We start from the raw sequence: 22,907 nt of genomic DNA on the forward strand, positions 1-22,907 counted from the left end.
ATCTGAGAATTGTTTGCATAGAGATGAAAATTAAAACCATGAGAACTGATGAGATCATCAATATAAAAGAAAAGAGGGTCCAAGACAGAGACTTGGGAGATGCCCACTGTTATTGGGTGTGTGAGATGAAGATTTGCATAGATGGTATTCTCATCAGATTTGCAAATGACACAAAGTTGGGAGAGATAGCTGCCATAATAGCTACACAGTCAGATTCCAAAAGAATTTTGGCAGGCTAGAAAAACTCAATTAGAAACTTGCCACTACATAAGGATTCCTCCAGGCCACATATTGACTTAGAAAATCACATATTAATTTTATCTATGTTTCATTTATCAGCATTCATTGTGTTTTTATTTATTTTGTAAAATATTTCCCAATTACATTTTAATCTATTTCGGGCTACACTCAGGAATGTCGTGGGTCACATGTAGCCATGTTTGACTCCTCTGGCCTGAAACATTGGATAGAATATAATAAAGTGAAATTCAATAGGAATAAATGTAGTCTTGTGCTTGGATACAAAAACATTAAATCTGCAAGTACAAGATGAGGAAGACATGAATAGAGAGCAATTGTTCTAAAAAAGATCTAGAGGTTTTAGTGGACTGCAAGCACAATATGAGTCATATATGTAATATAGCACCCAAAAAAGCTAATTAGATCTTGGACTATATTAAGAGAGGCATAGTTTCCAGGAATAAGCAGGTGTTAGTCCCACTATACTCTGTTCTTGTCAGACTTCATCTGGAGTATTATGTTCAGTACTGGCCACTGTAGTTTAAGGAGGACATCAGTAAACTGTAGCATTCCCAAAAGAGGGCAACTGGGAATGGTGAGGAGCCTTGAATGCATGATTGATATATAAGGACTGGTTGAAGGAAGTAATGAGCATGATTAGCATGGAGATAACACAGGGAGGATCTATCAATATTTGAAGGACCATCTATCTTGTAGGAGGTGGATTAGACTTGTTCAGAATCAGGAACCATGAGTACAAATTGCAAAGAGGAAAATTTAGGCTTGATATAAGGAAAAACTTACCAACAATTTGAACCATTCAAAAGGGAAATGGGCTTCTCCAAAAGGTTGTGGGTTCCTCCTTCTTGGGAAGTCTTCATGCATAGGCTGGACAACCATTTGTCATGTAGGGTATAGTGGATATTCTTTTTGTGTGGACTGGAATGTATGGCTGCTGAGGTCCCTTCCACCAAGTCTTAAATTATGTGATGCTGTAAGATTTACATTGAAAATATTGTGTATTTGAATTTTTAATCACAATTTTTAGCAGTGATATATCTATCCACAGAAACTTCTCCGTAAAGATACTATATGTGGCATGATTAAGTAGAATATACTTCTTTAGCATCTGTTGCTTTAGAATTGAAAGGATTAAGAATTCCTTTATTAGTATAAAATGTATATACATGTATATATGTGTACATATTGACCTTAATAGTTGGCATTTATATAATGCTTTAAGACTGTTTATATGAAATTTCACAGCAAAGTTTATCATTATAATTCAATTTTGAAATAAACTGATGCTTCCGTGGATCACTACTAAATTATGTTTATGTATGTAATAAATGTATGTATGTTTGTATATGTTGTGTAAATACATACATATGAAGAATCATATGGAGGTTCAGTTTTATTCTAGCTTTGCTATAAATAGAAGGTCACATTTGGCTTTGCAACACTTGTTGCTGTGTACATTGAGCAAAATGACAGCTGGTGAATTTTAATATGGAGCTGTTCAACTACAGACCATGACCTTATCTTTAGAGAACGAGAAAAAGTAGAGTAGTAACCTGGTTACATCAAGCAAGAAATGTGGGAGAGAGGTGTTTCATGAGACTTTGCCTTTTCTAATGTAATCACAGCTGAGTCCTTCACCTGGAGCATTAGATCAAGTTTCAGTCTTGGTAATAGAAGCTTTCCAGGTGTGGATAGACTATGCTCCTATCAGTTTTGTTGATCAGGGTCTGTAAGGTCCTCTGTTTTGGATTACCAGTGATATAATTTCATTAATGATACCTTTTTTTCCTAAAATGAACCTTTACTGAAAAGAGCTAGAAAAGGTAACTATCCTGTAGATCCTACAATGCCACTTCTTTCTCAATACTAACAGATTTTTAATTTATTGCAGATTCCAGTCTCTCTCTGTTGCCATCGGTCAGCAACCTCTTTTCCTTTGAGGTTCACTCTGTCCTATTATGTCACTCAATCTAGATTCTGATGGCAGTAATCTACTGGTCATTTCCTTTCTCAAGGAGTTCAGTGCCTGGCTCAGTCTTCCTTTCCCTTCTCCCCAATACCTCCTTGTACCAGGGGGCTAATACATGCTGAGGTTCCCTGAAAATAGCCTCCCAGTTTCTTAGTCTCATTAATTCCCATGGCCTTTTCCATTCCACTACAGCTACCCACAGAGGTATAGAAATGGTCTCACCCTTGATCATTATACACATCATACACAAGTATTCCTCTTCCATATTGAGAATTCTGAAATTCCTTTATTTGACTATAATATTCTATCATTCCATCTCTCCCTGTGCCATCCTTTCTCCTAAATTTAATCTTCATCCTTACCATGCTGTCTAGTCCTTCCACTCGTCTATTCTCCCAGTATATTACCATTGTACTAGTAGTGGTAATTTTTTTTTCTGTTCCAGTTCTCAGCACTATAGCTAACCAGTCAATACCACATTCCTCTACTCTCAAGTCCCTTGCCACCTTGTCGTATCACCACTCATGCTTTGCCTAATTTCAACCCTGAATTACTTCCACCATCGCTTTCTCTATTCCTGTTTATGTGTTGTGCTAGAGGAAGTTGGGCAACTGTGCTAAAAATACTGCAGATTTAAGTTATCTAATCTCAACTGACCTCTCAGTCCTTTAACTCTTCCCTAATTGATTTTGTATTTCTTTACTTATAAAGGCTGTTCCATATTATATATTCTTTCCTGAAGCCTTCCTTCCACCTTTGCCTCCTACTTTCTTAGAAGACTTTGACTCATAATTTACTGAAAAAATAAATTCCCTTCTTCTTGATCTTTTTCTGCTCCCCTTTTATACATTTCAAAACTATCTGATATTATTATTCCCAGTTAATCTGCTTTTACTGCAATTTCTGATAAAGAGATGATCCTTTTCCTCACCTAGGTCTGCCCTTCTGTATGAATATCCTTGATCCCATACCTTTCTGTCTAATATGGCAGATTTCCCACGCAATCATAAAAATTGTGATGGGCTTAGCACAGTGCTTGATATACAGTAGGTGCTTAATAAATGTTTTTGCCTTCCCGTTCTATTCCTCTTCTCCCATTCTATGGACTCCTTCCCAGCTGCCTACAAATATGTCTAGATGTCTTCTTTAAAAAACAAAAACAAAACCTCACTGGGTCCTACCTTTCTCTCTCAGACTGTTGTCCTATATTTCTACTCCTTTTCAGAGCCAAACTCCTAGAGAAAGCTGCCCACAATCATTGCTTGACTTTCCTCTTCTCTAATTTCTCAACCCTTTGCAATCTGTTTCTGAATTGCATCTCAGCACTCAGAATGCTCTCTTAAAAGTTATCAGCGACTTCTTAATTGCCAGCTCTGATAGCCTTTTCTCCAGCTTCATTGTTCTTTACTTCTCTGCAGCATTTGATAAATTGTTTCCTTTTCTCTGCAGTTCTGCCAAGCTACCCTTCTGGCTCTTCTTCACTCATGAGATTCCATCTCTCATCTTTATATCTTTGCACAGCCTGTCTTCACACCTAAAATGCACTCCTTCCTCATTTCTTCCTCTTAGAAATCCTGTTTTCCTTCAGAGTTCAGCATTAATGCCATCTTCTGTATGAAGCCTTGATTCCCTCCAACTTCCTCCCTCCTTCAAGGAAAATTACTTTGTATTTATTTTGTATATGTTATTTTTTTTTTATAGTTGACAGGCCACATCAGGTAGAGAGCCAGCCTTGGAGTCAGAAAGACCAGTCCACCTCTGACACATTCTGGATATGTGACCCTGGGGAAGTGCCTTAAACTTTCACAACTCTAGGCAACTCCCTAAAGCATTATTAACCTATGAATCCAAGATCTGTAAACTTGTTTCTGGTTTTGTTTTTGATTTTTTTTTTGACTATCCAGTGGGGTTAAGTGACTTGCCCAGGGTCACACAGCTAGTAAGTATCAGGTGTCTGAGGCTGGATTTGAACTCAGGTCCTCTGACTCCAGGGACAGAGCTCTATTCACTGCGCCACCTAGCTGCCCCTGTTTTTAATATTTTGATATTGATTTTAATAGTTTCCTTTATAATCCTGTGTATTTTATTTTATGCATTTAAAAGAATTCTGAGAATGGGTTCATGACAGCTTCACCAGACTGTCAAAGAGATGTATGGCACAGAAGAGGTTAAGAAATTTTGTGCTAAGGCTATAAGTTACAGAGAAGGTGCTGACCTGCCTTCATAAACAGAATTTCCTTTATTAATGAAATCACAGACCCAATCTCTATCCCTATACATATGTATATGTTACCTCTCTTGCCTTTATGTCCTAGCACCTAGCATAGTTCCTGACACAGTAGATGCTTATTAAATTAATTAATTCTTATATCCATCTACAAAAATTGAGAGCTTGCTACAGGCTCAGTGCTTAGGGGGTTACAACCAAGTAATATTTGTATAGTGTTTTATAGTATACATAAATTAGAAAAATGGATAAATTATTTCTATCTGGGATGGTTAGGGAAGGCTTCATGGAAAAGATGGAAGGAGCCCTTAGAACAAGCCTCCATATCATAGCTCGAAAATGCAAATCCCTTGGCAGAACCACTGTGACTGCAAAGTTCTGTTAGAGCAGGCCTGCACAACATAGATTTCCAGCCTTAGAAAAATGTAGAGAATGTAAAACAGGTCTGCACAACATACGCCTGCGGTCATGTCTTTGAGGGTTAATAGGATTGAAATGGAGGCCAGGAAAGCATTCCATTTCAGGGTGAATAAAAGTAAAGGCCTGAGGGGTAAGCAAGTATAAGTTAGGTTCTCTAGTCAGTGAATGGGCTATTTTGGCTGGAGGTGAGGATTCGTGTAGAGGAATACTATAAGATAATACTGAAAAAAGATATTTGAATTAGATTGTGCTGGACTTTATCCTGTAGGCAGTGGGGAGCCTTTGACAGTTTTTTAAATAGTAGATTTACATAAATAAAGTAATGTTCATAGGAAGGGGACATTTAGACTAAAGACAGGGAAACTAATAATTATGTACCAGGCACTTTGCTAGAAATACAAAATCTAAGTAATAAATTAATTTTTACTCTCAAGGATTTTACAATCCTTAGATTTTGAGCCTGAATGAATGATAATTACATTAACAGAGAGAAGGAAGGGGATCCTGCTTGTGATAAAAGTGATGAGTGTGTCTTTAGAAATGTGCTTGAGGTAACTTTATGTTGTAGCAGTGAAAATAGACTAGGATTCGGGAGAAAAGTCAAGGCTGGAGAGGGATTTGGAAGTCATAAACAGCAGGTATTAAAGTGAGGTAAGATAATTGTGTCTTATTTCATTTCGGCAAATGAGACTATACCTTGTACCAATTTTGCTATCCTGAAACAAGCATATTGACAAAATTCAGTCTTGGTCTTTGTTGTCATGAAGAAGGAAGAAAAGGTATTGCCAAAGTAGAGCCTAAGAAGTGTTATAAATAATTTAGTAGCCCCAACACCATACAGATAAAATTTTTTTGTTCCAAAAGTTTTAAAGTCTGTTTGACAAGATCTTGAAATGTATTTGCCCATGGAAACAGTGTAATGGGTTGGGGGTTTGGGGGTTTGTTTCTTTTAATAAAAAAAATAACCACCTTTAATTTTTAAAAATTAACAAGAATTTGTTTTTCTCTCCCTCCCATCTGAAAATGAGAAAGGAAGAAAGAAAGAGAAAATCCAGACTCTTATAACAAATATACATAGTTAAGAAAAAACAAATTTCCACTTTGGTCATGTCTAGAAATGTATGGTCCTATCACCTAAACAATGTTATAAATTTTACCTAGCTCAGAAAAAAATAGCTTGTAAATTAGCTGAAACATTGTATATTTGCAGTCAAAATGCATATTGTTATAAGTATCTGTTAAAGAGTACTAATTATAAAGAAAGATACAGGTAAGTTCAAGTCATGCTACAATCAAGATACTAAACTCTTTTTACATTGTCATTCTATAGTAGATAAAGTGCATACTTTGGAAACTGGCTGATTGGGTTGTTGTGTTTTTGTTTTTTTAAATAAGAAAGTAAATTTAGGCACCAGAGACACTAATCTTAAGATCCTGTGCTTTTTTAGAACAAACACATTGTTAGACTGGCTGTGTTAAAAGGTAGATTAGTGATGCACCTGCTTTTGAGAACTTTCTTTAGGCTAGTTCCTATTTTAGGTAGATCTGTCCTTATTTAGACTTTAAAGTATCAGAAAACAAACTTGTTTGCTGAAATGTTGATTGAATAAGAGCCCTTTGTGGGATAGTACAATTCCTTGTATTGGTATTTCTAGCGTCTGCTGGGAAGGTAGGTAGGTGGAGGTCATCCAGTTGCTTCAGACCATTTCAAATCAGCTTTATAAGGGAGCTCTATTATAATAGACTGCTCTGTATTTTTAGATTTAATCTCATCTTACTGTAACTATCTTCCCACTTTGAGAAATTGATAAGAGAATATTTGTTTTTAATAGTTTTCTTCAGAAATTAACATTCCTTTAGTACTAGATAAGCTCATGAGCTCTCAGAAATAGATCCTCTAACAAGTGATTGGATGCTAGAAGTACAGAAACTCATTTGTAAGTTTTTTGTTTGTTCATTTTGTTTTAGGCAATTGGGGTTAAGTGACTTGCCCAGGGTCACACAGCTAGTAAGTGTGTCAAGTGTTTGGTCTGAGGCCGGATTTGAACTGAGGTACTCCTGACTTCAGGGCTGGTACTCTATCCACTGCACCTAGCTGCCCCTAACTCATTTGTAAGTTTTAACTGAACTAAATTCTTTCACTTGTTCTTAACCCTTGTGTTTCTCTAACATTAGACCCCAAACTTTTCTCAATGATTCCTTGTGGGATGGTAGCATTTAGGGTAAGGTTGGTCTTTTAAAAAAGGTTTCAATTACTTTTATTTCCCTGCATTTTTACATTCTTATCAAATGCCTAAGCCTTTGAATTGTGAAGAGAAAGCATTTTTAAACATTTATTTATTTATCTATTCATTTTTAGGCAATTGAGGTTAAGTACTTGCCCAGGGTCACACAGCTAGTAAGTCTCAAGTATTTGGTCTGAGATCAGATTTGAACTTAGGTCCTCCTGACTTCACAAGAAAACATTTTTTTAAAGATTTTTTTTCCTTAATTTTTTCATGTGTACTAAAATCTTTCAGCCTGAAGTTATATGTGGATAGATAGAAAGTCATTCTGAGGGGCAGCTAGGTGCAGTGGATAGAGCACAGACTCTGGATTCAGGAGGACCTGAGTTCAAATCCAGCCTTAGGCACATAATACTTACTAGCTGTGTGACCCTGGGCAAGTCATTTAACCTCATTGCCTAACCAAAAAAACAAAAGGAAGTCATTCTGAGTAGGATTTTAGCTTTGTTAAAGAACCAATCAGATTTCTAGTTATTATAATGACCTTATTTTGACTGTTCATCAAGTTAGAAGAGTATTTTAAGATTTTATTGATTTTGGTAGTTCTAGCTGCTAAAATGATATTATGTGGTTCAGCTTGGGTTTATTTTACCTGCATGCCTTAAAAGTTATGTCATTGAACACTAAGATTTATTTTGATGTCTTCCAGCCTCTGGAGAGAACTATTGGCAAAAAAAATCAGGATGCTCAATTTTGGTAACAACTTCCAGGAACTACCAACTATTGTTGTATTGTTTTTCTTTTGTAATTTTTCACTTATGGATATTTACTTAAATAATTTAAATCAGTTCCATTCCAGTTAATATTTATTAATTATCTGAACTAGGATTGTTAGAGTAAATATGATGTCTTCTTTGAAAGACTTTGCTATTTAAAAGAGACTAATAAACACTTGAGATATCTGGGCCCGGTTTCTTTATCTGTAAAACAAGGAGGATTGGATGTCCTCTAAGTCCTCTCCCAAAATCTAAAATTTTATGACTCAATGAAATTTGCTTAAAAAAAAAATTCTGTTTTCCCATGGACGTACTCTTAATGTAAGAGATGTGGGGGTTTTTTTTGGGGGGGAGAGGAATGTGGCTCCTAGATAAGTCACATTTTATTAATGGATGCTCTTAAAATCACATATTTAATGCGCAGTGATTTTATTGTATTGTGATTGAAATGGTGACAGCAGGGTGTAAGATAGCAATAACGAGCAATAGGAATAGTTACGAATAACCTGATAACAGGTGTAAGACAACCATGGCAGCCCCAGAATCTACAAGTTCAAAGGATGCTATTCCTTTGTGTAAAATAATACATTCACTCTTTTTAAATGAGGTAAATTTTTATTGCTTAATTTGCTATGCTGCTGAGAAGCCATATTTACTGGGAATATGCTCCTAGGGAATCCCCAACTCTGTTTCTGTTTATTGGATTATTGAGTCCAGTTGGCCATTTCACATCTGAATGTTTTCTGGTTTAAAGATTCTGTTGAGGGTTAGGTGTCAAGTTGAAGGTTTTACACCCTCCAGCCATCTTTTCACCTTTACTCTCTACTTTTACATTTCTTACTTCATTTTACTTCCTTTATTCTTATGAATGAATAAATGAAAAATTTGGCATGCTAATTCTGAAAAGTTATTGACCCCTGTGGTAAAGAAATTGAGTTTATATAAATATAAACTGCATTTTATTAACCCAGAGAGATTTTTTAAAAACGGAGCTGTTCAAATTTTATCAACAATTAGAACAACAGGGGGCAGCTAGGCCCTGGATTCAGAAGGACCTGAGTTCAAATCCAGCCTCAGACACATAACACTTACTAGCTGTGTGACCCTGGGCAAGTCACTTAACCCCATTGCCTAGCCCCCCCCCAAAAAAAACCCAATTAGAACAACAACATAGAACAATTATAAGTTTCTGAGGTCTTTTTCACCTAATAGAAAAGTAAAACAAATTCTGCTAGAAATCTCGTTTATTGCTCATAAGAGTTAAAGCAGTTTGGTTTCATTGTAAAAGAACTAAAGTTGAATTTCCTCTCACAACATCACACATTCACATTTATATAGCTTTAAAGTTTGCAAAGTGATCTCCTCACAACTGTGTGATATATTATGTGTTATCCTTTCTTAACAGAAGAGGAAACACACTTGGAAAGGTTATGACTGGGCTATGATGAAACAGCTAGCAGGTGTCTGAACTGGAATGTAAAATTCCATGTGTCCTGATTTTAGATGAAGGGCTGGATCAAGTGTTTACTACACTATAAACACTTTATTATGTTCAGCTATTCAAAGTAGTCCAAACACTGCAGGAAGGACAAAGTAGTTGTTTATTAAAAAGAATAATAATAATTTAACATCAAACTTAATATCTGTTATACTGTTTCAGTAAATCAGAAGTTCAGTGGTTTCAGAATTATAAGCTGCTATTAACTGTGTGATTATATAATTAACATAGACATTTCTCACTCATTTTCAGTTAAGATGTCCAGTTCTTTACAGAGTTGAAATGTATCATTTCAACTCTACCCTGGATCCTTGACAAGATCCATAAAATTATAGAAAGGAATGATCTTAACTGATTTCTGAAGCATGTAGTTAGACGTTCCTGACCATCTTTAAATGAATCACAGAATCTCTGCATTTGGAAGGAACTTTAAATACCCAATCTACAACCCCATACTTGAATACAAATGTTCACTAAAACATGACACGTGGTCATCCAGTTTTTGCTTGAATATCTGTAATAAGGGAGGACCTGCCACCTCATGGGAAATTCATTCCATTTTTGGATTAATTGCTTGAAAGGTTTTCATTAAAACAATTTACAGTTTCTGCTCATTGTTCCTACTTCTAACCCTTTGAGACTAAGCAAAACAAATCTTATCCTAGTTCTTCTTGGCAGCACCTGTACTTAAGGATTGTTTTCTTATCTTCGTAAGTCTGTCATTTTCCAGGCTAAATATTCACAGTTCCCTCAGCTGATTCTCATGACATGAACTTGAGGCTTTTCATCATTCAAGTTGCCCTCCTTTATTTAGATGCTCTACCACTTACATGTCTTTCCTAAAATGTGGCGCTTATATCTGAACACTGCTCAGAATGTGATCTCAAGGACTCGTAAGCCAATGTTATTTTTTTTAATTGATACATATTGTTTGATAAAAAGAGATATCCAAACAAACCTTCCTACAAAGTTAACAGTGAGGGTAGATGGGATGTTTAACTTATTAGTGAGATATTAATAGTGACCATTGTATTGGACCAGAGTTTTGTTGTCCCTTAGTGTTAGCTTTGTTTACATTGTGATTAAACTTTCATAAACTTGATGCTAAAACTGCAAGTTCTTTCATTATTGAAGTTGTATTTGAATGAGTAGATCATTGTACTGAAACTAAATTATTTCTTTTGCAGAATTCAGATATGGGTGGTAGTTTGTTTTTTGATGAATATCTCAATATTACTATAATCTTCCAGACATTGTTGCCCTTGACATTTCAGCAACGTCCATGTTTTAAAAATTAGAAAAGACTGCTTATGTGAACTCCCCAAATTATAGCTATTTCTAAACAATCTTGGAAGAGCTCATCTTATTGGCTGTTACACGCATATATGACTCATTGAATAAAATATTGTTTCCTATAGTTCTTTCTCAGTTTGGTTGCCATTTGTAGCCTTCTGTTCTTGTCATTTACATAGGAAGAAAAAGTAGAGCTTAGCATCATAGCATTTAAAGCTAAAAGGAATCTTAGAGATTATCTAGTACCACCTGACATTTTATAGATGAGGAAAGTGAGCCCCAGAAAGTGTCTTTGGTTAAGGTCATGCAGCTTGTTAGTGACAGAACCAGAGCTAGAAACCAGTTCTTGTTTCCCATCTGTCTCCCTTTATTACATGTTACTTATAATTTTGCAGAGGTGATATATTTTGAGTGAAATTCTGTCTCTTTGCCCTTTTTATTTCACCTCTCCTTTAGGTGTATTCTGTTGCCAAAATGTGCTTTTGCAAGTAATTGATAGAAATTTATAAAATTACTAATCAGAAATAACAGTAATATTTAAGATGAAGAATTTTAACAAGAAATTGAAAGTTCAGATGGAAGTTATCAAAATCACAAGTTGCTCAGCAGCTTCACTAAAAATCAGTCTACAGGTGTGTCTAGTTTTTCAAAAATTAGGCTATTTCTCTGAAAAATGTTTTTTCATGTGGTTAATTCCTCTTATGGAACAGATAACTTGTTTACACCTTCCCATCTTGCGAGATTCTTGTTCATGTCTTCTAGTAAATCTTTGATGGGGAGTCCACAGTGTGCTGAGGCCTTCCTCTTGATATCTTAACATTGTATTAGGGACAGTACAGCATCTAGTCTCTCACTCTTCTTCCTTTCTTTCTCATGAGCAGACTACCTCCTTTTCCAGTCTTATATCTCTGTTAAAGTCCTTTAAAATGTTTCTCCTATACAGTATGTTGCAGCCTCATCATTCTTCCCATGTACTTCTTTACTGCACTTTGTAGTATTCCATGACTCACAGCTATATAGATTGACCAGAAAAATATCAATGTTAAAAAGATGGATCTTTATTTCAGGGAGAAGTTGAGGCATTAAAATAATACTAAAAGCACATTATCAAAGGCAATACAGGCTGCTTTCTTCCTAGTCAGCTCATTGTCCATTTGTAGTTGTCAGGAGATGTATGCTGTCAGACCAGCTGGATGGGTCATCCATCCAGCTGCTTTTCAGACATTCTTCATCTGCATGCTTTTTTCTGTGTAGATTGGCTGGACTTTGATTGTAAATTAAATTTGTAATAATTGTAATTGTAGTAATGATAATTCTAAATGTAATTTGAGAATCTATGTAGTGTCCCAAAGTTAATGTAGTCAATATCAATGTAGTGTCAGTTGCAAACATGAGCATCTGGAAGACTACCATCTAAAGGGAGGCCTTCTACTGTTTGGACTTTACATTGGACATATTTCATGTTGGTGACAAATACTTTTGGCAGGCATGTGGTTCCCAGTTTTATGTCTTACTTCATGCTGATAATCAAAATGTCATCTGAATCTCTTTGTTATTAAGTTCTTTGTAGAATACCTTTCTTCCACTAGAGACATTATTATATAAATTGCAGTGATTTTCACAATGGTCGTTTTATAAGTGCTTATTGCACTGTAGTGCAAAATGACCAGATGTCTCTTTGAAATGTTTCTTACTGCCTTTGGATTTTCCACTTCCTTTATTTGCTTTTCCAAGGAGAACCCATGAAGCATATATTCATTTTACTATAACTTCCTTTTGTGTTCTGGTGTTTTTTACAATGCAGATGTCAAAATTGGTACGTTTCAGTTCTCCTGGTGTCATTTCGAGTTATCACCTCCTCCACTGAACCCTTCCTTGTAACAAAGATAAAAACATTAAGCAAAAGCAACTGACAAATTGACTGTATATGCAGCATTACACTTCTGTATCCCTCTGCCTCTCAACTAAGAGAGGCTAAGTATGTTTCATCATCTTTTTTCTGGGACCAAGATAGTTCACTACAATTAATCTGAGTTCTATTGTGTTTACTATTATTTTCATTTACATTATTGTGGTAATTGTGTATATTTTCCCTGGTTCTGCTTTCTTTGCTCTACATCAGTTCAAAGTCTTCCCAATTCTCTCTGAATTGTTCCTATGTTATTTCTTATGAAGCAGTGATATTCCATTACATTAATATGCTATATAATTTGTTCAGCCCTTCTTCTTAAAATACCACTTTACACTTTTCCCATTGATTGCAAAATAAAGTCCAGACTCCCAATTTGATATTCAAGGATGTGAATATTAATACTTTTTTGTAGGCATGAATATAACTAAACCTGTCACTTAATACTTTTTGGTTTTCTGCCAGAAGCTTAGGCAGTGTGTCGTCTATCTGTATCCTTGTAGACAAGATAGAAAAGTAGGAATTCTAGGTAGAATTTGAACTAGTTAAACCATAGCCAGACATAACATCAGCCTGGAAAGAGGTCTCTAGTAGAGTGCATATCTTCAGTTGCAGGTAGGCCACTGAAGACAATGAAACAACCACATTTGGACTTGTATTCCTTGCCTAGGTATACTGCTAGATTAACTGGAAGTGGCACTGGAGAAAACAGAAATGGGAAAAATAGCTGTACTAGACCGAATATATATAGAGGAGATCTATGCTAGAGGTACTAGAAATTTGAAGTTGTTACAGGATTGATATTCATTATAATATCTGAAGGAGGAAAAGATACTAAAAGCATGGAAAAATCTTGGACTTTATCATTACCAAGAAAATGCAGTCAAGGGAACATGAATAACCACTATCTGCCTACTTTTCTCCCTATGTGAGAATAATCTACCCATACATTGAAGACGCTGTAGATCCCGAATGAGGTATTAGGAGGGAACAGGTGAGATTTCACAAGCAGTGGTCTGTACAAAACTATACCTCTACCGTAACACAACCAATGGAAAGATATGGGGAATTTAAGATTCCACTGTATTGTTAGTTGACTGTCAAAAAAGTATTTGATTCGTTAGAATAAAATGCTGCCTTAAAGATTTGCCTCCAATAGAATGTTCCCCTTGTATATCAGAATTATACAAGATCCCTTGTAAGATATAGCAAAACCTCAGTCACCCTTCTAATTAAGGCTTAAAACAGGAGCATTGCTTACCAAAGGTGTTACCGCTATCATGAAGAAGGTCTGGCTCAGAGTCCAATCTAGGAGCATTTCCCCATTGATGGTATAGTTTTTTTTTGTTTTTTATTTTCCTTCGTTATTACTATTCCCACTTACTTTCTTTGTGACACTCTACCCAAAATCCCTCCTCTTTAGCAAATAAGGATAATCAAGGAAAATGAATTGATATACTGGCCACATCTGAAAATATATGTGTCATTCTTCACCTCTGGTCTATCTCTTCTTTGCCAAGAGGTGCAAAGCACAATTCATCATCAGTCCTCAGGAGGAGTGATTTCATTGTTCAGAGTTCTTAAGTCTTTCAAAGTTGTTTTACTTTACAATATTGTAGTCATTTTTTAAATTGTTCTCTTGGTTCTGCTCACTTTACTCCGTATCAGTTCATAAAAGTCTTCACAGGTTCCTTGGAATCTGTCCCTTTTGTTATTTCTTAAGGCAAAATAATCAAGGGCTAGCATTTATATAGCATCCTGAGATTTGCACAGAGCTATATTATCTCATTTGATTTTAACAGCAGTGTCAAATAGGGGTTACTGTCACCCCCATCATATAGATGAGGAAATTCAAGCTAAAAGAGGTGAAATGATTTGTCCAGGGATACGTGGTGTCTAAGACAAGATTGGAACTCAGGTCTTACTGCTTCCCAAGTCTGGCATACTGTCCACCAACCATAATTTGTTCAGCTGTTCCCCAGTTAATAGGCACGCTCTTTTGTTTGTAGTTCTTTGCTAAAATAAAAAAATGCTACTATAAATATTTTTACATATAAATACTTTGCCTTTGAGCTCTTGGAGACATATGGCTAATAGTGGTATTGCTGGGTCAAAGGGTATGCATAGGTAAGTGACTTTTTGGATGGAGTTGCTTTCCAGAATGGTTGGACTCTACTTTATAGTTCAACTAAGGGTACATTTGTGTACCTATCACATATGCCCTTGAACAACTGCCGTTTCCCTTTTTTTGTCATGTTTTCAAATCTGATGAGTGTGAGGTGAAACTTCAAGTTTGTTTTAGTTTGCCTTTGTCTTATTAGTGATTTGAATAATTTTTTCCTATGCTTGTTAGTAGCTTATGTCCTTTTTAGAACTGCTTGATCATAGCCTTTGACCACTGAACTGTATATAACTAGTACCAAAGGACGGAAGTTATAGGGAAGCAAATTTGTACTTAATACATGACTCTGATTCTTCCTAACTAGTTTTTCTGATTTCATGGAAATGAGGCATGAGACTAGCCTTAGGTAAAATAATACCTTAGTCCAAAATTTGATTCTCCCTCTATAATTTTTAAAAATCTTTTATTTTTCAATTAACAAGCATTTATTCTCCTTTCCCCAATTTAAAATAAAAAAAAGTCTTACAAATCAAACCAAATCCCACATTATCTGTGTCCAAAAATGTGTGTCTCATTCTGTATCTGGAATCTATTCTCTCTCTAACAGAAAGTAACAGGTATAGGTCATCATTAGCTCCCTGGAATCATGGTTGATCACTGCTTTGTCAGAGTCCTTAATTCTATCAAAATTATATTTACAGTGTTGTTATTTTATTAATTGTTCTCTTGGTTTTGCTCACTTGACTGTATTAGTTCATACAAGTCTCCCAGGTTTCTCCAAAACCATCCTTTTTACTCTTTCTTACAGCATAGTAGTACTCCATTATATTCATATACCACAATTTGTTTAGCCATCCCCTAATTGACAGACATTCTCTTAAGTTTCTAGTTCTTTGCCACTCCAAAAAATAGAACTTCTATAAATATTTTTGGATTTATGTGTCCTTTTCCTCTTTTTTAAAAAAATATTTCCCTCTATTCTCGATTTTGCCCCTGTCCTGATAATAATAGGGAAAAGGTTAGGGTGGCAGTAAAAAGGAAGAAAAGGCGACAATGCTCAAAGGGAGAGAGAGAGAGAGAGAGAGAGAGAGAGAAAAGGAATGTGGATTAAAAAGACCAGGAGGGCTTAGTGGGAAGACTGTGGGAGGACAATGGAATTACCTTCTAGGGCACAGGGCTCATTTGGGTGATTTGGAAGATCTCCATTCTTTTGGGGGGGGGGCTAGGCAATGGGGTTAAGTGACTTGCCCAGGGTCACACAGCTAGTAAGTGTTAAGTGTCTGAGGCCTGATTTGAACTCAGGTCCCCCTGAATCCAGGGCCGGTGCTCTATCCACTGTGCCTCCTATCTGCCCCAGAAGATCTCCATTCTTTAGGGTGTTAATAAAATAGAGTTTTGGAATTGATATCCCTTAGTATTAGTCTGTAGCCTTTTCACTGGAAGTATAAATTAAATGGAATTATCTTTTAATGGAGAAACATAAGAGCTCAGAAGCCATAAGACCAATAATAGAGAATTAGATTTTGTTGAGGTGCCAAGTATCAGGTTGGAGTTTTAACAGGCTACCATATTTGTCTTTTTTATTCCTTCTTTTAGCTTTGCATTTTGATCTTTGCTATAACAAGTTCATAGTATAGACCCACAAGCAAACTATTGCAGTAATTGAAGCATGAAATGATGAAGGCCTACACTAGAGTGTTGACAATGGCAGAGGAGAAAATGGGGCATGTTCAAGAGATATTGCAAAGGTGAATTCAACATGCCTTTGCAATAGTTTGGCTGTGGTGGGGGAGAGAGGCAGGGAATGAGAGATAGGAATGCAGGATGACTTCTAGGTTGCAAGTTTGAGGGACTTTAAAGATAGTATTGCCCTCTACAGTGGGAGTGGGGGATGGGTTTAGGAGGAAAGATAATGACTTCTGTTTTGGACATATTGAGTTTAAGATGTCTACTGGACATTCAGTTGTAAATGTCTAAAAGACATTGAAAGGAGATGCCAGATTGGAGTCAGAGAGTTTTGGAAAGGATAGACAAATTTGAGAATCATCATAAAGATGATAATTAAATCCATGGAGCTGATGAGATCACCAGGTAAAGTAGTATTAAAAGGAGAAGAGAAGAGGGCTCTGGACAGAACCCTGAGTTCTAACCTGCAGTTAGAAGGTGTGATTTGGATGAGGATTCAGCAAAGGAGACGGAAAAGAAGCAGTAAGATAACACAAGAACCAGAAAAGACTGATGTCCTGAAAACCTAGAGGATATCAAGAAACAGAGATGATCATTAGTGTCAAAGGCTGCAGAGAAGTCAAGAAGAATGAGAATTGAGAAGTAGCCATTAGGTTTGGCAAGTAAGAGATCATTAGTATCTTGGAGAGAAGAGTTTCAGTGGAATGATACGGTCAGAAGCCAGATTGTAAGGGGTTAAGAAGAGAGTAAGAGGAGAGAAGTGGAGACACCTATTGTAGGTGGCCTTTTTGAAAAGATATAGAATCATAGTTATCAGGAATGTAAGGATCAAGTTAGGGTTTTTGTTTTGTTTTCAGAATGGGAGAGACATAGGCATGTTTGTAGGCAATAGGAAATAAATCAGTAGAAAGGGAGAGGTAAATGAGAGAGTGGAAGTAACAGAGGGGGCAATCTGTTGGCAGAGATGAGATGAAGTGGGATCATTTGAACAAGTAGAGGGGTTAGCCTTAAGACTATCAGTTGTAGAATGGTGCTGATCTTTATTAGGAGAGGTAGTTTCTCATGATAAACTCTATACAGATAAAATCAGAGGTCCAATCAAAACAAAATCAAAGAAGTTCAAGTAAATTAATTCTAAACTATAGTTATCCTTTTTACTCATTATAATTCTTCTCTAAGCATTAAATATTTGCCACTTGTTTAGGAGAGACTTAGAAGTTCATGAAAGAAACTAGGCAGCTCAGACTATCATTGACACAAACTTTAATTTGTAGGTTACTGTTTTGGATTTTGCCCAAGTGTTGGTAGTAGCTCAGTACAGTTTATATTTATTGGCTTTTTCTGGCCTTAATGAAGGATAGAATCCGGCCCTGTGAAGTCACTGATATAGGAAGAAACTTTCTACCAATGTGGTTTGGTACCTTTTGTACAGTGACTTGCCAAAGGTTACATAGCCAGTATGTATCAGAGGCAGAACTTGAATCCAGAACTGCCTTCAAGGCCAGTTCTCTGTCTCCTATACCATACTACAGTCTTGTCAAAAAAATAATAATGGCTCACACCTTATTGGTCAGGCAGCTTGTAATTTAACACATGAATGAACGTAGAAGCTGTTCATGGCTCTTTTGCCTTGAAATGTGGTTCTCATTTTTCTTAAGGTATTTAACAAGGCTTTGGCAAGGAGAAAGACCATCTCTTCATCAGAGACAGGAGCAAAGGAGAGTTTGAAGAATAATTTTGAAGGAGCAGCTAGGTGTCGTAGTGGATAGAGCACCGGCTTTGGAGTAAGGAGGACCTGAGTTCAAAATCTGGCCTCAGACACTTGACAGTTACTAGCTGTGTGACCCTGAGCAAGTCACTTAACCCCCAGTTGCCTAAGCAAAAAAAAACAAAAAACAAAAGCAAACAAAAAAAAAGAATAATGTTAAGTGAATCTGAGGTATAGAATTCCAATAAGGATGAGGTTCTTTTTTTTTTTTAAAGTGAGGGAGAAGAGGGAGCTCAAGAATAATAAACTGTTTTCTTGGTAAAGTGTGAAGTGAGATCTTCTGTAAGGGAATTGGAGGTGTTATTCTAGGAAGCTTGAGGAGAGAAGAGATTTTAGACAGATGGTGTGTGACGTGTTAAGGAGTCAGTTAAGGAAGAATAAAAGGATTGCTAGCAGTGCAAACCAAGTTGAGTTTAGATAATATAATTAGTGGAGCCAGTCAGCACAGTTGCATGACTTAGGGTTTTGAATGCAGTTAGATAGAGCTTGTCTTTAAAAAAAAAATAAACGCCAAATGGTTTGTAATTTTAAAAAAAAATTATGAAGGAAATAATTCTGATGCCTGAGAAACGTTTTTAGTTAAATTGAATGTCACTATTTTAGTTCATGCTTTTTAGAGAAACAAAGAAATATTGATGAAAGAGCTATCTTCAGAGAAACCCATGACCTTGTTAATAATCCATCAATACTATAAGAAGAGTCTATAGCCAGACACTTATTTTCACAGTGCAGTCTCTTCTAAATTGTAAAAACAAATTTTGTTTTGTATATACATCAAAACAAGAAGGAAGAATTCTTTATATTTCATTTATGAAAGACAACTGGGAAAATTTCTGACATCATTTTTAATGTATCAGTGATCTGGTAGTACTGCAATTTTTCAAGACCGTGTATGGACTGAAAGCACTAATGCTTCTTTGTTGGTCAGATAGTTTAACTAGCACCAGGTTTTCTGAGAATGCTGAACACTCGTGTGACTAACTGGCTGCACTTAGTGACAAAGGATGATATACTCTTAGGTCTTTTCAAGCTCACCTTTTTTAGTTCATACATTGAATGCTTTAATTATTTTTAAGAGATTCTTATTTTAATGCCCTTAGTACTTTTTTCTGCCCAACTCACAGCAGGTAGCATTTTCACTTCATATCCATCCACCCTGGAAATCTTGGAACATCTTGTCATCTGCCCTGCTGCTGCCCTCCCTTCCCCATCTGGAACAGCATCATTTTCCGGACCAGAGACCATGCCTCCTTCCCTGGGTGAGTTAATCCACTCATCTTTGGAACTCCACTCTGGGTCTGAATGCCAACTCACCCAAACAACTATATCTAGCTGACCCCAGACCATGTTTCACATCCGCCTACTCTGGACGTCTTGGGATATCTTGCTATCTGTCCTATTGTCACTTGTATAACCTCCTCCCTTCCTCCTTCACATCTTGCTTAGAGAACAGTAATCAAATCAGTACTACCATTGCTTCTGGAAAGGGAATGACAACTGCCCTGTGGTTTCATTCATCATTCCTGTGACTTCCCAAACAAAAACTCTCTTCCCTAGCCATTACTACCCTATATATGTTGTCTCCCTCTTTTAGACTGTAAGCTCCTTAAGGGCAGAAATGTCACACTTCTGTATTTGTTTCCTGGAACCTAGCACAGTACATGGCATATAGGAGATGCCTAATAAATGCTTTTTCATTCAGTCAGTTCATTCATTCATTTACTAATATCAGACAAGAATTATAAATTTGAATATTCATTTCACTAAAGCGTTTTTGCAGACTTTAAGTATGTGATAGAGAATATACGTCACTTTTTGTATCCTTGCGTTTGATAATGTAGAAGGAAAACTTACTCGTTTCCACTAATTGAACACCTTCTTTTTATTCCCTAGACTATTCACATATCTTTTTTTCTTCTTTGCTTTTTAAGAGAATAATTAGAAGCCTTTTATTATTTAATTAAAAACCTTCAAACTTGTCAAAGGCATTCATCTTCAGTGAGAAGTAAATCCATTCCCTTTTGTGAAGAAAATGTTTCTTACTACAACCATTATACAGAAATCAGTCTTCTCTCACTCGTGATTAAAGTTTTATTTTTTAATTGTAAAGGGCAAAGAAGAAACAAACATTCAAAGGATAGAAAATAGCCGGTGACTTGATGCTTTCAAAAGAACCTTCTAAAAATCTTAAGTTTTAGTCTGGCATGTCTGGGAAGCGAAAGGTATTGACATGTTTTGTAGAAGCAGTGAATGAGAAACAGATTCTTACAGAGTAGGATAATCCATGCTCTTTACCCAGTGTGACAAGTGCCTATACATCTGACCATCCACGAAATCACTGTGTATGGTTTTATTTCCTGTTTAGTTTGTTAACTTTTTCCTTTCAGTTTTCAGTCTTTATAAAACCATGTATTGTTTGTTAGAATTATCTGGAATGCTTAGTTTCAAATTTGGTAGCTTTGATAATTTAGTTTTTTGTTTGTTTCAAAGAAAATTCATGTTTTCCAACAGTAGAAAAAAGGTTTTTATCTTATTTATTATTTAATACTAGCCTAACTTCAAATAGTAGACAATTTATTTTATACTTTGTTTTATTAAAACACGAAATTTCGAAAATAACTCTTCCTCTCTGTGAATAATTGAAAAGGGTTTGGTTTTGGTAGGAGTATTTTATGTTTATAAAAAAAGTCTGATACAAATTCTAATATTAATATTGTTCTTATAAATCAAAGTTATTAAACTAGTTAATTTTTCTTTGTCGTTAGGATTGACTTTGGCACCAACTAGATGTTAATGGTTTCACTCACTCTATTTCTGATTGTGTTAACTCCTTTTTTAAAAAACTCTCTCCCTAAAAGGGGAAAGTGGAAAGAAATTTATTGGTGGTACTTGCTCTTTCTCTCAGCTATATAAAATACAAGCAATGAGACTTCTGAAAAAATAAGGGTATCAATGAATATTTTTTGCACCCTTTAGTTCTGAATTAGTTACCACCCTGATTTTAAGATTGAGTTGTTTTCTTGGAGCTACAATGAGAGAGAACATAGAATTGGGAATTAATATAAATTATAAATTTATTTCAGTAATAATGGCTAATATTTATATGGTATTTTTAGGTCTGCAAAGTGTTCTCTATGTCATATATGTACATATGATATATTCATAATTTCACAATAACCCTGGGAGGTAGATGCTGTTAATATTCCCATTTTACAGATGAGGAAACTGGGGCAGATAGAGGTTAACTGGCTTGTTCAGGGTCTCACAGCTAGTAAATGTTTGAAACAGGATTTAAATTCAGGTTTTCTTTATTTCAGGTCTAGTGCTCCCACTCTAATATACTACCTAGTTTCCTCTAAGGCAAAAGAAAAAAAATTACAAAGACCAACCTCCTAAAATCTTATACTTGGATATAAAATATTGGGACTTCTTTTTTAATAGAGAAATGGCATGAACATAAGGTATTTTTGAGAGGGCAAGTTTGTCCTCTTATGCATAGTATCTAATGTAATATGTGATTAGAATGATTTTTGGCATTGATTTTGTTAAAATTAATTTATTTTGATTTATCAACAATCACTTCCATATGCTTTTGAGTTTAAAATTTTTCTCTCCCTCCCTTCTCACCACTCTCCCCAAGATGGCACACAATCTGATATAGGCTATACATAACACATTCCTATTAAACATATTTTCACATTAGTGATATTGTAAGTAAGAATGAGAACCAATAGGAGGAACCACAAGAAAGAGCAAACAAAAGTCAACAGAAGAGAAAAAAAAATAGCAAATAGTATGCTTCGATCTGCATTCAAATTCCATAGTCCTTTCTTTGGATGTGGATAGCATTTTCCATCATGAGGGCCTTTGGAGATGTCTTAGATCCTTGTATTGCTGGGAAGGGTTAAGTTTATCAATATTAGTCATCGTATAATGTGAGGTGGGGGGGGGAGCCACTGAACTAGTTCAGAAAACCCAGACCCTAGTCCTGATTTTGCCATTACTTTGCCTGTATGGCACTTTCTCTGGCCCTCAGTTTTTGCACCTATAAAAAAAAATTGGATAATTGCTATGGCTATTTGTAGCTCTACAATGCTGTAACTTATTCTTGATTCTAATAATAAAAAAACTGATCTTTTTTTTAGGCAATTTTCCAGTTACCTGGATACAAAACTTCCTTTTTTCCTCTCTCATCCATTCTACTATGTATTCACCATATTATGTGTTTCTGGGGGTCCTGGTTATTGCAAGCTTGCAACAGTGTGATACCATAACCAAGAAAACTTAAGCAATCTTAAATTTCCAGGTGTCCAGGATTAGGAAAGTGAGAGTCCCACTATACAGTCTTATCATATCTGGAATATTGTGCTCGGTCGAGAACACCACATTTCAAGAAAGATACTGATACATTCAAGAGTATTCAGAGGACAGCAACCAAAAATGACTTAGGTTCATGCTGTATGATCAGTTGAAGGAACTGAAAGATGGTTAGTATGAAAAAGGAAAAATTTAGAGGAAGACTTGATGGTTGGAATTAGAGTTGTTTTGCTTGAACCCAGAGGGAAGAATTGAGAGCATTGGTGGAAGTTGTAAAGTGGAGAATTTAAGCTTGATATAAAGAAAAACTTTATAACAATTAGGGATAAACATGAGTGAAAGTGCCCTGGTACTTGAGGGAGGGAAGGTAGTTAGTTCTCCCTCACTAGAATTCACTCAGCTGAATTTTGTTCCTGTGATTATTCAGATCTAGGGT

At 35.8% G+C, this 22,907-nt stretch overlaps 1 protein-coding gene across 3 annotated transcripts in view; it reads left to right on the forward strand.

The window, feature by feature from the left end:
• Positions 1–22,907, forward strand: part of MOSMO (modulator of smoothened) — a 72,100-nt gene that overhangs the window by 8,920 nt on the left and 40,273 nt on the right. For 2 of the 3 annotated variants that reach the window (XM_020965401.2, XM_078152889.1), the window contains exon 2: positions 19,279–19,413. The exons of the other annotated variant lie outside the window; for it this stretch is intronic. In XM_020965401.2, the coding sequence (XP_020821060.1) occupies positions 19,279–19,413 (135 nt within the window). The remainder of the gene's footprint in view (positions 1–19,278; positions 19,414–22,907) is intronic. 3 annotated transcript variants of the gene reach the window in all.

Source organism: Phascolarctos cinereus, unplaced genomic scaffold (genome assembly GCF_003287225.1).
Source record: "Phascolarctos cinereus isolate Bilbo 61053 unplaced genomic scaffold, phaCin_HiC Scaffold_4;HRSCAF=312, whole genome shotgun sequence".
NCBI lineage: Eukaryota > Metazoa > Chordata > Mammalia > Diprotodontia > Phascolarctidae > Phascolarctos > Phascolarctos cinereus.